The sequence below is a fragment of the Podarcis pityusensis genome (assembly GCF_964106645.2).
Source record: "Podarcis pityusensis genome assembly, chromosome: Z".
NCBI lineage: Eukaryota > Metazoa > Chordata > Lepidosauria > Squamata > Lacertidae > Podarcis > Podarcis pityusensis.
This window is the reverse complement of record NC_138044.1, coordinates 48,098,813-48,111,024: the sequence shown is the minus strand read 5'-3', so window position 1 is coordinate 48,111,024 and position 12,212 is coordinate 48,098,813. Positions and strand designations below refer to the sequence as shown.

The 12,212-nt window shown below is 45.8% G+C and overlaps 1 protein-coding gene across 4 annotated transcripts in view; it reads left to right on the top strand.

The window, feature by feature from the left end:
* Positions 1 to 1,606: 1,606 nt before the first annotated feature.
* The window catches only part of LRCH2 (leucine rich repeats and calponin homology domain containing 2), a 60,306-nt gene continuing 49,700 nt past the window's right edge, over positions 1,607 to 12,212 (top strand). For 2 of the 4 annotated variants that reach the window (XM_080990336.1, XM_080990335.1), the window contains exon 1: positions 1,611 to 2,118. In XM_080990336.1, coding sequence (XP_080846462.1) covers positions 1,626 to 2,118 — 493 coding nt within the window. In that variant the 5' untranslated portion in view covers positions 1,611 to 1,625. Of the gene's footprint in view, positions 2,119 to 12,212 lie in introns of all 4 variants that reach the window. The other 2 variants (XM_080990334.1, XM_080990333.1) reach the window with 2 other exon arrangements.

The window sequence follows — 12,212 nt, the reverse complement described above, 5'->3', positions numbered from 1 at the left end:
GCTGATCGCCGAAGAATGGATGCTTTTGAATTCTGGTGCTGGAGGAGACTCTTGAGAGTCCCATGGACTGCAAGAAGATCCAACCTCTCCATTCTTAAGGAAATCAGCCCTGAGTGCTCACTGGAAGGACAGATCGTGAAGCTGAGGCTCCAATACTTTGGCCACCTCATGAGAAGAGAAGACTCCCTGGAAAAGACCCTGATGTTGGGAAAGATGGAGGGCACAATGAGAAGGGGATGACAGAGGACGAGATGGTTGGGCAGTGTTCTCGAAGCTACAAACATGAGTCTGACCAAACTGTGGGAGGCAGTGGAAGACAGGAGTGCCTGGCGTGCTCTGGTCCATGGGGTCACGAAGAGTCGGACACGACTAAACGACTAAACAACAACAACTCTTTGCTTTCAGCCTGCTCAGACTGAAGAGCTTTCCATCTGTTCAGTATATGATTTCTACTCCGGTGGGAAGTTTCCCTTCGACAAAGTGTAGGATCATGGCAATGAAAATAATGAATAGAGTTGGGGCAATAACACAACCCTGTTTTAACACCTGATCCCACTGTGAATGGTTCACTTTGAGAGCCATTGTTATCTGCAATTGTTGCTGTCATATTATCATGGAGGAGCCGAATGATGTTTACAAATTTATCTGGGCAGCCAATTTTCAGAAGGACAGTCCACAGGGCATTACAATTTACAGTGTCGAAAGCCTTAGTCAGGTCAATAAATGCCATATACAGCGGTTGGTTTTGCTCTCTCCGTTTTTCTTGAAGCTGTCGAGCGGTGAAAATCATGTCCGCTGTCCCCCTAGAAGGCCGAAAACCATTTTGAGATTCAGGAAGGGTCACCTCGGATATTGTTACGAGAAGGTTTGCTAAGATCCCTGCAAGAATTTTGCCGGCCGCAGCTAACAGAGAGATGCCTCAACAGGTTCCACAATCCGTTCTGTCACCTTTTTAAAAAAGAGATTGGTAATTGTGGCATCTCTAAAGTCTGCTGGGATTTCTTCTCTTTCCCAGATTATTTCGATGAGCTTGTGAAGTTGTTGTGTAAATTTAATTCCGCCCTCTTTGAAGACTTTGGCAGGTATCCCATCAGGTTTGCTGTCTTTGTTGTTTTTCATTTGGTTAATAGCTGTACACAGCTCTCCCAGATTTGGAGATACCCCAAGCTCATCTCTAACTTGTTTTGGGGGAATTTGTGAGAGGACCCCAGCAGCTACACGGGAGTGGGGGCGGGTCAGGTAAGCCCCTCCCTGATGACATGAGGTGGCGTGTACACCCACCCTCTGAACAGCAATGCCCGTTAACTTGCCCCCCCCCATATATTTTAACGGGGCCCCCCAAGACCCCTCGGCCCGGCTCCTCAGATGTTCTGACGGCAGAATCGGGAGGCCGCCCCTGAATCCCTGTGGCGCCTCCTGAGGAGAAAACGGACTCGCCTCGCGCCCGCCCGTTCCCGCCTCAGACAGGCGGAGACGCTCCCGCCCCCTCCCCCCCCGCCTGCTCTCTCTCGCGCGGCCCGGCCCCTCCCCGGCGCCTGCGCAGTACCCGCCCCGACGCTGCTCCCTCCTGCCGCCGTTTGTTATTATTGTGGGTCGCGCGGCGTCGGTTCTCCTCAGCGGCATCGATGGCGGCCGGGCAAGGCGGAGGCACCACGGGCGGCGGCGGAGGCGGCGGAGCAGGGGGCTCCGGGCCCAGCTCGGGCCCCGCCGGCCCTCCGCCCTCGTCCCCGCTGTCCCTGCCGCCCCTTCCCCCGCCGCCCCCGCCGCTGCCTCTCCCTCCGCCGCCGCCGCCGCCCTGCTCGGAGTTGGGCCTGCCGGGCTCGGGGTTCTTCGGGCTGCCGGCGCACCTCACGCTCTCGTACCCGGGCACGGGGCCGGCCTGGGCGGCGGGCGGCGGAGGCGCTTCGGGCGGAGGCGGCGGCGCCTCGTCGTCCGCGTCGTCTTCGTCGTCGTCCTCCCCGGCGCCTCCCTCGGGCCGCAGCCTGGAAAAGGCCCTGGAGGAAGCCGGCAGCTCCGGCATCCTCTGCCTCAGCGGCAGGAAGCTCCGGGAGTTCCCGCAAGCCTCCGGAGCAGCGCCCGGGGCCGCCGCCTACGACCTCAGCGACACCACCCAGGCCGGTGAGGAAAGACAGGTGGGGCGGGGTGGGGGCGAGGTCTGTGCGTGAGAGAGAGGGGAGCAGGGCTCTCTCTTGGGCAGGGGGTGTCCCTTGGCAGAAGGGGCGCGCAGGAGAAGGGCGCGGGAAGGGTGGGCGGCGGAGTGAGGGGTGCGAGGGGAGGGGGAGTTTTCGGATGAATGAATGGGTGGAATGGAGGGGGGACAAGAAGAAGACGAGCCAGCGGGGAGGAAGGGGGGGGGAGATGAAGGTGACGGATGTGGGATGGGGGGGTGTCGGTCGTTGCATGGAGTGGGGGTCGCCGTGGAGTGGGCTGATTTTGGGCCAGTCACTCAGCCTCACCTGCCTCGCAGGGTTGCGAGGTTGTAAAATGGGGAGGAGGAGAGCACTGCACTCAGCTGTCATCTGAGGGCAGTCATTCCACCAGGCTTCCTCAGTGCCACATTGGAGTTTTCTTGTGTTTCATTTCCCTCTTCCTTCCTTTCCCCCCTTGTATGCTGTATTTTTGTTCGTTTGTTTGTTAGAATGTAAGCCTGCTGGGAGAGAGCGTCTTGTATGTAGGCTGCTCTGGTAGCCTTTTTTGGCAGACGAATTGGGGGTGCAAGTGCTCCAAATAATGAATGAATGAATGAATGAATGTGTATGTGCTACTTTGAGCTTGCTGGGGGAAAGGTGGGCTATACAGTGGTACCTCGCGTTACTGACGCTTCAGATTACAGACACTTCAGGTTACAGACTCCGCTAACCCAGAAATAGTACCTCGGGTTAAGAACTTTGCTTCAGGATGAGAACAGAAATTGCGACGCCGCAGCGCAGTGGCAGCGGGAGGCCCCATTTGCTAAAGTGGTGCTTCAGGTTAAGAACAGTTTCTGGTTAAGAACAGACCTCCAGAATGAATTAAGTACATAACCTGAGGTACCACTGTAAATGCAATCAGTCAATGAAGAGGATGCATCAGACATGAGGGAAAGATTAAAAAAAAGAGTTGAAGGGAGAAGAGTTGGGGGCTTGTGGTTGGAGAGGTGCCTGCATGCAAGGAGAGGGGATTGCAAAAAAGGAAGGATGGAAAGGAATGGAAATGGTGTGTGTTTGTGTGTGAATGAGTGAAGATGGAAGCAGGGTTTGTATAAAAGGGTACAGGCTTCAGAAATGGTATTTGTGATTTAGGGGGTTGCTATGGGGGCAGCTAGAGCTGGTTGCAGAAAATGTTGCTGGAGGTGGAAAAGGGGAAGTGGGAGGAGGCTTGTGTACATTAAGGGAGAGGCGGCCGCTGCTGAGGAAGGTGAAGGTGACAAGGGGGGAGTTGTTGCAAGTAGGGGGGCTGGGGAAGATCCAGGCCCTGGGGAAGATCCAGGAAGATCCATGAGGAGGAGGGTGCTATGTGCAAGGAAGGTGTTGGGGATGCTTGGGGAAGGAGCAGCGTATGAAGGGGAGGGGGGCTGAATTGGCTTTATTGTTTGCTTCTGCAGGAGAAGAAACTAGGGTGGCAGAGGGCTGTGCTGCCAAGGGTGGGGAGGAAGCTTGTAAAGGGGAATCCATTTTTCTCTTTAGGAGAAGAAGTTAAAGAGAGAGGGGGTTGAGTAATGGATGCTGACTTGAGAAAAGTGGTGTTTTGGGGAGCAAGGTCAAAGCTGCCTTTCTGTGACTGAGTATGATGGAAGGGTGACAGGATTAGCATGTGGCTGGATTACAGGGCTAGGGGCCTAGTTTATTTGTTTACTTTTCAGGAGAGGTTTATTTGTTTACTTTTCAGGAGATGGTTTGGAGCAATTTAAAATCTATCACAAAGGTACCATGTAGGATGCATGGGATGTTGGGCTGCTAGGTTAGGCCTGCCCTGCTGATAGAGCTGCAGTGGGAGGCAGGAGCATACCTGCGGGGCTGGCATTGTTGCAGGGAGACAAGGTGTGTGTGGCGGGGTGACATTGTGGGGATGTGAGGACAAGGTTGGATTGAGAGTGGAGCAAGATATTGTACAGCTTGTGGTATGTTGTTGGGATTAGAGCTTCACTTTTGAAGCACAGGGCAGGGGGATGGGGCTGCATTGAGAAGTATGTGTGGGGAATGCGATAATGGATTTGGGGGTAGAGAGGAAAAAAGAGGAGTGCAGCTTGCTGCCAGAAGGAGGGCTGGCCTGAAATGTCGCAGAGCATTTGAGAAGAAGTTCATTGTAGCAGCACAAGATGGAGAGGCTGTGGGGTGGGTTGATATTCTTTTGTAGTGGATGCACAAGGTGTGTGGGAGTGGGTGGGGGATGGGGTTTCATGGGAGAAAAAACCCTGGTACTTTGTGGATTAAGGTTAGGGTTAATCCAAAATGCTACAGCGTTGCTACAGGGATGCTACAGTGAGATAGATTGCAACTCAGACTTTGCCAGAGAGAGATTCTCTCTCTCTCTCTCTCTCTCTCTCTCTCTCTCTCTCTGTGTGTGTACGCGCGCTTACGTGTGTGTAAATGGGATAGGAACTGGGTGCACTGCAGTTGCAAGGTGAAGCTTTGAGGCACAAGGATAGGTTGAGAGAAGGGTTGGGGAATTAGCATAATAGGGATTAGGTTAGTTGGTTAGACTTGCAAGAGAAAAAAGAAACTGGATGATAGGTGTGATTGTAGGAGAATCATGACAGATTAGTGTCTTGAGTGTGGAATGTGAGATACAAGTGACTGCTTTTAATGGGTTGCTTCTTTTATAAATGATTTGTTTGACTGGGGACTGGCTTGATGTTTAAATATGCTAATCCAGAGAGGTACAATGCCACAATGCTTCTAGAACATTAAGAAATACACATGCTGTGGTTTTGTTTATAAATACAAGCAAAGCAGCATATTGGCTATATATAGATACTTATTAAATTATAATGCAGAGTTCTTATTTGAGGCACTCTTGGGACCAATGTAAATTTAATGGGATTCATAAGCTTCAGGAGTAGTCTTGTAGGACTATCCATCAGAGCTGTAAACATTTATGAAATCTTGCTTGGTATTCTTCCATTTCTCAAAACTGAACATTAATGATAGCTTGGAGATTGAGATGGTGGCTTAGAGTGCAGAGTTAGATAATTGATTTATCATTCTGTATGCAAGACTACAGCACCTGTGACTATTCTGTGATCCCATGGTCACTGTTGAGTCCTCATTCTCCATTAATCTCTGTTGAGGGCTGCATTTTGGATCTCTGTTAAGTTCTCTATTTATTGGAAGGAGAAAATCTGGAAGGGCAGGTGTGAAATTGGACAGTATTTTGGAGTAATAACTGTTGAGTTTGTTTACCCATTGCATATAAATTTTAGTTGCCTTAGAAACAGTACAATTAAAGCAAGAGATAAAATTAATGAATGTCTCCTGCCTATAAACAGATTCTACTTAAGTATATTGAACACACTAAGATCATTACTATATATGGTGCTATCAGTATTCTTCAATATAAAGGTCTTCTGTATAAAATGTCTGTCATATAGCAAAGCTTAGGTCCCCTAAAGAAGTTCATTAACTTGGCACATACATAGTTAATATGCCAAGATGTTTAGTATTAATAATAGGTGGTTTGTGAATAACTGTTGTTAATAACATTATCACTGTTAGTACTTTCTGCATTTCATTTCCTTGCTATTTTCAATCCTCTCAGCTTTGTGTGGACTCTAGGCCAGGCATGGGGAATCTCTGGCCTGTGGGCCTAATTAGATATAGTCAGGGTCGTTATTTGATCTGCAAGACCCCCCCCGCAATTCATGCTCTCCTACCCTGCACCTGATGTCATATATGAGTCCAGGTGTGGGGCAGGTAAGGACCCTGCTCCCTACTTAAAGCGAAGTTGGCAGGCACTGCTGATCAGCTGGTTCATGGCACTTAAAAAGCTTTGTGTCTTTGCCCTACATCAAAGAAAAACTTCATCTGACATAATAGTGACATTCAGGGAATTGACAGGTAGCTGGGGTCACCTACCTGTCAAAATGGTCTCTGCGGAAAGATCCCTACTCCTGCCCTGGTCCATGAAAGCTATTATTCCTCAATAAATTTGTTAGGTTTTAAGGTGCCTCATTACTAATTTTTCTTTATACAACAATGCATGTAGACAATGACATCTTAATCATGTACAGTTAACATGTCAGGAAGTGATAATCTGCTTTTTTAAAATCAAAGACCATCTTGACAGTGAGTCCTTGAAGGCTTGCTCCCTGTCTTGCAAGCCTTTCCTGGCCTGGGAGGGTGGGGCCCTGAATGACTCCAGCTATGAAAGCTGAGACTGCTGAACAGAATCTTGGGCTAGAGCAGGGGTCAGCAAACTTTTTAAGCAGGGGGCCAGTCCACTGTCCCTCAAGCCTTGGGGGCAGGGGCGGACTATAATTTGAAGGGGGAAAAAGAAAAAATTCCTATGCCCCACAAATAATCCAGAAATGCATTTTAAATAAAAGGACACATTCTACTTTTGTAAAAACACACTGATTCCTGGACTGTCCGTAGGCCGGATTTAGAAGGCGATTGGGCTGGATCCGGCCCTCGGGCCTTAGTTTGCCTACCCACGGGCTAGAGAATTGTTTAGGATTTTGTTGGGAGGGGGCTATTGCTGTTGTTGCTGTTAATTTTTTTTTTAATCTTTATTTTGGATCTTATGGTTTATGTGGAATTGGTCCAGTTTGGTTGTGTACTTTTTGATTATATGTTTATGACTACTTTTGTTTGTTGGTAGTTACGTTATTTTGAATATATTGAGTATAGTCTAAAATTTGGAAAGACGGCTTACAAATAAAACGATTGATTTTACCTGGCTTTAGCAGTGTTAAAGTAAGAAAACGTAATGAAATTTATATTAATGAGGCCCTCTCAGTCAAAATCTCACAAAATTTTGTTTAAAGCTCTTTGTCAGAGAAAACAAGTGCAGGGGCGGGGAGCAAATTTGAAAGCAGCAATAAAATGTCCACCCTGGTTTCTTGGTTGTATTTTGTGTAGGCTGCTTTACCTTAAAGGAGCTGCTGGTTTACCTTTCAAGCTTCAATACTCTTGAGTTACGAAAGTTTTAAGTGTTTCACCTACCATTTTATAATGTAGGGTACAGCAGTCCAAACCCTCTTTGAGGGTGGGGGTGGCATTTGTACTTCGGATTGGGCAGAATGATACTGCCCTTCTCTTCTAGCCTCTGCCTGCAGGTTGTTGCCAGTGTAACTCAGCCAGCATGGAACGCATTCTTGTGCTGCATAAGCAGAAGTGCCATTGGCAGGTTCTCTGCTGGATCCTGAGCTGGTCCTGCTGTTGTCACATTGGGCTGATTCAGGGACCATTCCTGCACCAGCTCCAAGCTAGCCCAGCAATTTGCAACCCCCGTGTGTGTGTGTGACAAGGCTGTAGGTATAGCTGTGGTTCCGATGTTCATTTAAGCCTCCCTCCACCCTCAGCAACCTAGGTTAGGATCACACCCTTTGATTTGTACTAGTTCAACTTTGTTGTGGAGTGGCAGGGTTGGGCATTTTCTTGACCAAAAAGATTTGATTGATTGGTCAAATTGATAATTTTTTTAAAAAACAACAACCCCAGAAACTTTATTGCAGTAGTAGAAAATGTACTTTAATAATCACATTAGATAATTACAAATTTTGTTTTACATAAGTTAACTGTAAGATACACTAAAAATATAGAAAGGGTTGAGAGCATATATGAAACTGCTATTAAATAAATTAGCAGATACTTAGCTTGCAAAAACTTGGCAAAAGACAGCCACGGAAAGGGTTGTCCTTGTTTCACAAGGCCAAGTAGGAGGGACACAGAGAAGGGCATCTCTTTCTGATCTTAGGAAGAGCATAGAATGATAAGGGAATAGGTATATTATCAATTTTCCTGGACCCAGGCCATATAGGGTTTCTAAAGTAGTCACAACCACTTTTAGGGGTGCCCAGAAGAAAATGGGCAACCAGTGCAGGTGTTGCAACATAGGTATCACATGCTCCCATTGGTGCATGTCAGTAACATGGTTGGTTTTGTTTTCTGGACCAATAGCACATCCCAAATACTTTTTAAAGTATGAAATAATTGCAGAATATTATTATCTTTGACTTTTATCCTGACACATCAGGCTCAGCAAAGTAACAGCAACAAATAAGGGTTTATAATCTTTTAAAAGGCAGAAGTGTCAGGACTGAAGCTGGTTAAAGATCTTGGCTTGTTCTATCTTGGCAAGCATAGTTTCCTGACTTGGACATAACGGGATGCTGATTTTTGATTAAAGACTTCCTGGATTAATCACAGTATGCTGAGGAGGGTTGAGGTGGCAAAAGAACAGAATATGTGGACACAAGGCTCATATTAGGTCACTATATGTATTTCATAACGGGGTCACTCCCTGGTTCTGCAGTAACCCAGGACTGCTCTCTTAAGCAGGAGAAGTTGTGGAGAACAAATGACACTGTGTTCTGTTGTGAGAAGGGTGTGCATCTTTCCCCTGAATTTTTCCAGGATATTCCATATTTCATGAATACATTTTTATTAAAATAGGGCATAAATCCTTAAGGTAGAGTCCAGCAGAATGTGAAAGCCTCAGCTTATTATACAGGCAGATACACTGAGTTCATGTTCTCCCTGTTTCTTGTTTAACAGGAATAGAATGTGGCTTCCTGAGTACTGCTTTTTAAAACTAGGCTTATAACATTCATAATTGCAAAGAGAAAAAATGTGATGCGTGGGCGATGTTGGCTTAGGGCGCAAGGAGCAAAATGTAGCTTGGGCTGCCCATGGTTAGAGGGCTCTTGAAATGAAGTGGTGAAATATAATTTAACGATGCATCTTGCATGTTTTGGATGCCAAAACTTGAAAGTTATTTCATTTGCTTTTTGTTTGGAGGATTGCCCCGCTTGTGTGATGTGCCAGGAGAAATAAGTTCAAATAAACCTCTTCAGAGCCTTGTATGGCAGTCATGGGGTTTTGAGGCTTGGAATCCTCTTCAGTGCTGCAGACACTTGACTAGTTACCCTCAGTCTTGTCAGCTATCAATAGCAAACTATATAATTGTTAAATAAATAATCTTAAGTATTTTCTTTTCACTCTGGAACATGCAAAAGAATGGGGGTAAGCCGCAACCATATGAGAAGAAAAATCTGGACTCCTGCCATTAAGAAAAACAGACTAAATTCCATGCTTACACTGTATTCAGCAGCAGCTTCAGAGATAAACTAGATCTGTAGTCTTTAACTTTTTCAAACTTAGGAATCTTCTTCAAACCAAACATGTATTTGGAGACCTTCTGCCATTTATTTGCATGATGGTAGTGCTGTTGTAACTCTCTTTAAATCAGGCCGTGATGCAGTAGTGCAGAGGTCGGCAAGGCTTACCAGGCATGGGCCGGATCATTCCTGCGGAGATCTTCCATGGGCCGGACCGGTGCAGCTTGACACCGGAAATCACATCTGCGCATGGCTGTGGCATCAGAAATCGCTTCTATGCATGCCCAGATGCCAAAAATTGCACCTGCGCAGAAGCGATTTTCGTTATCTGGGCATGTGCAGAAGCGATTTCCGGTGCCGCAGACATGCACAGATGCAATTTCCGGCGTCTGGGCATGCGCAGAAGCGATTTCTGGAGCTGCAGAAGAGAGTCCCTGTGCCACGCTGTGCCAGTTTAGCGCTGCGTGCGGGGACTTGCTGAGCAGGCGGCTCGGTTCAGGGGTGGCTCTTGGGCTGGTTAAACAGCCTCCATGGGCTGCTTCCGGCCCATGGGCCTTAGGTTGCCTAACCCTGCAGTCGTGGTCCCAACCCAACAGTTAAAGGCCACTAATCTATACTGCTCCCCCCCTTTTCTTTTTCTCTTTCCCCATAAAATTCTATTAAAGCTTTTTCATAGTACAATAAGATACAAGAAACAAATCTAGATAGAAACGAAAACAGAAATAAAAAGAATCCCTGACTCTCACACAGGGTCTTTCATTAGCCATCTATTACCTTCACGTGTATACAGCCCCTTCAGTGACCCAGAGTAGAGGACACACACACATACAGTGGTACCTCGGGTTACAGACGCTTCAGGTTACAGACGCTTCAGGTCACAGACTCCGCTAACCCAGAAATAGTACCTCGGGTTAAGAACTTTGCTTCAGGATGAGAACAGAAATCGCGCGGCAGCGGCACGGTGGCAGTGGGAGGCCCCATTAGCTAAAGTGGTGCTTCAGGTTAAGAACAGTTTCAGGTTAAGAACGGACCTCTAGAACGAATTAAGTTCTTAACCCGAGGTACCACCCGAGGTACCACTGTATACAGTTTTCCACCAGCACCATGCAGTACTTCCAGTCCCACCTCAGATAATCGTATCAAAAGCTACCAAGAAGCCCCGGTGAATTAACAACTCCCCTTTTCTTTCTCATGACATTAGTCATCCTTCAGGGCTTTGTGCAAGTACTCTTTAGTTGCTGTCCTGCCAATCCTGTTGTTGTTTTGTGCCACCTTTCAAAGGAACACTTTGAGGTTATATAACACGTTTCTCCCTGCATTAATAAAATAATAATAATATCCATTTATGTCTTTGTTCAGTGGACCTTAAACCCTCCTTCCTCTTTGTGAACAATTAAGGCAAAGGCTTTAGTCATGATTTACTTTCATCTGCTGAGAAGTAGTACAATTTGTGCCCCAGAAGGCTGGATCCTCACGTCTGGCCCAAGGCCAGACGTGAGGATCCAGCCTTCTGGGGCACTAATTGTTTAGATTGTTTAGATTCTTTCTCCTTCCCCCAGCCTTCTGGGGCACTAATTGTTTAGATTGTTTAGATTCTTTCTCCTTATTTGAAATATTAATGGAATTCTTAGATTCTTTCTCCTTATTTGAAATATTAATGGAATTCAGACCGCTGGTGGCCGTTGAATAGCATTTCATTTTCTAGTACCTTTTTCTGTTAAGGAGCCTTCTTGGGGATCATGTTCACATTAATTATGTTCTGCTGGGTCTTTTAGTTGGTTTCTCTAACTCGTATTCTTTGGCAAATTACTGGCAAATAAACTGTTCCATTATCAGCCTCCTTAGGTATAATGGCCCTCATTAGGTATAATGCCCAGACAGACTTTTGCCAGAACTGTGCCTATTAGAAGCACTAAGAAGTTTTGCTAAGGTCTTTCCGAGGCATGTTGCCTTTCTATAAAAACGTTGGGTGTGGTAATGTTCTTTTTGTAAGATTAGGCATAGCAACACCACGGACTTGGAAAAGCCAAATATGTTATTGTGATAGCCAGCATTTTACTACAAAGGTTCTTGACATATTTTGAGTATAGCCTAGCAAACCAAAAGTATGTAAGATTCCCTTAAGTATTGTTTTTTTCAGAGAGGGGAGAAAGAAAACCAGTATAATCTTTATACTGTATGGTACAGTTTTATTAAATATACAAATGAAAGAACAAATGAAATACCCACAACATATATTGCAATATGGTATATTGCAATACCCTTTAGTTCACTTCTATTATTTGTGTTTTCCAAGTTGATTGACTGAAGAATCCATAGAACTGGTTTACTGTAGTTACTTCATTATTATGTATTTTTAAATGATATATTTTGTATTTAAGTCCCCCCTATAATTCACTTCTTGTCAGTTAAGTCATGTTTTATTATTTATGTTTGGACAAATTTGTAAATATGTCAATAAAATTTGTCAATAAAATATAATTTATGCTGGTTTTGGCAGTGGTGCAAGGGAGATGCCTTCAGTAACAGCAACAATAGAACCTGGCATTGTGGGCTTTTTCTTGAGATTAGTTGAATCACTGACATGGTGCTTACATACTAGTATCTCCCCACCCCCACCCCCCTTACATAGAAACATAAGCCCTATCCCTTAGCAACAAGAAAATATAATTTCCCTTCTTTGAAAACGAATTAATATCTTTCTCTGACATTGCAACTGAGTATTGTGAAAATGACAGATGTCAACAAATGAACTATTACGGCTTCAGTCTGAGCATAAGCACATAGAATAGATCATTATTCAAGGTCCTTCTGTTCTGGTCCAGGGTAGATAAGCCAGCAAAGAAATAGACAGATTTTTCAAATGTGAGTTCTTCCAATTCTTTAGGAATGAACAGTGCTGGATGACAAGAAGCCTCAGATTTAGTTGTGTACTTCCCGCTACAAGAATGTC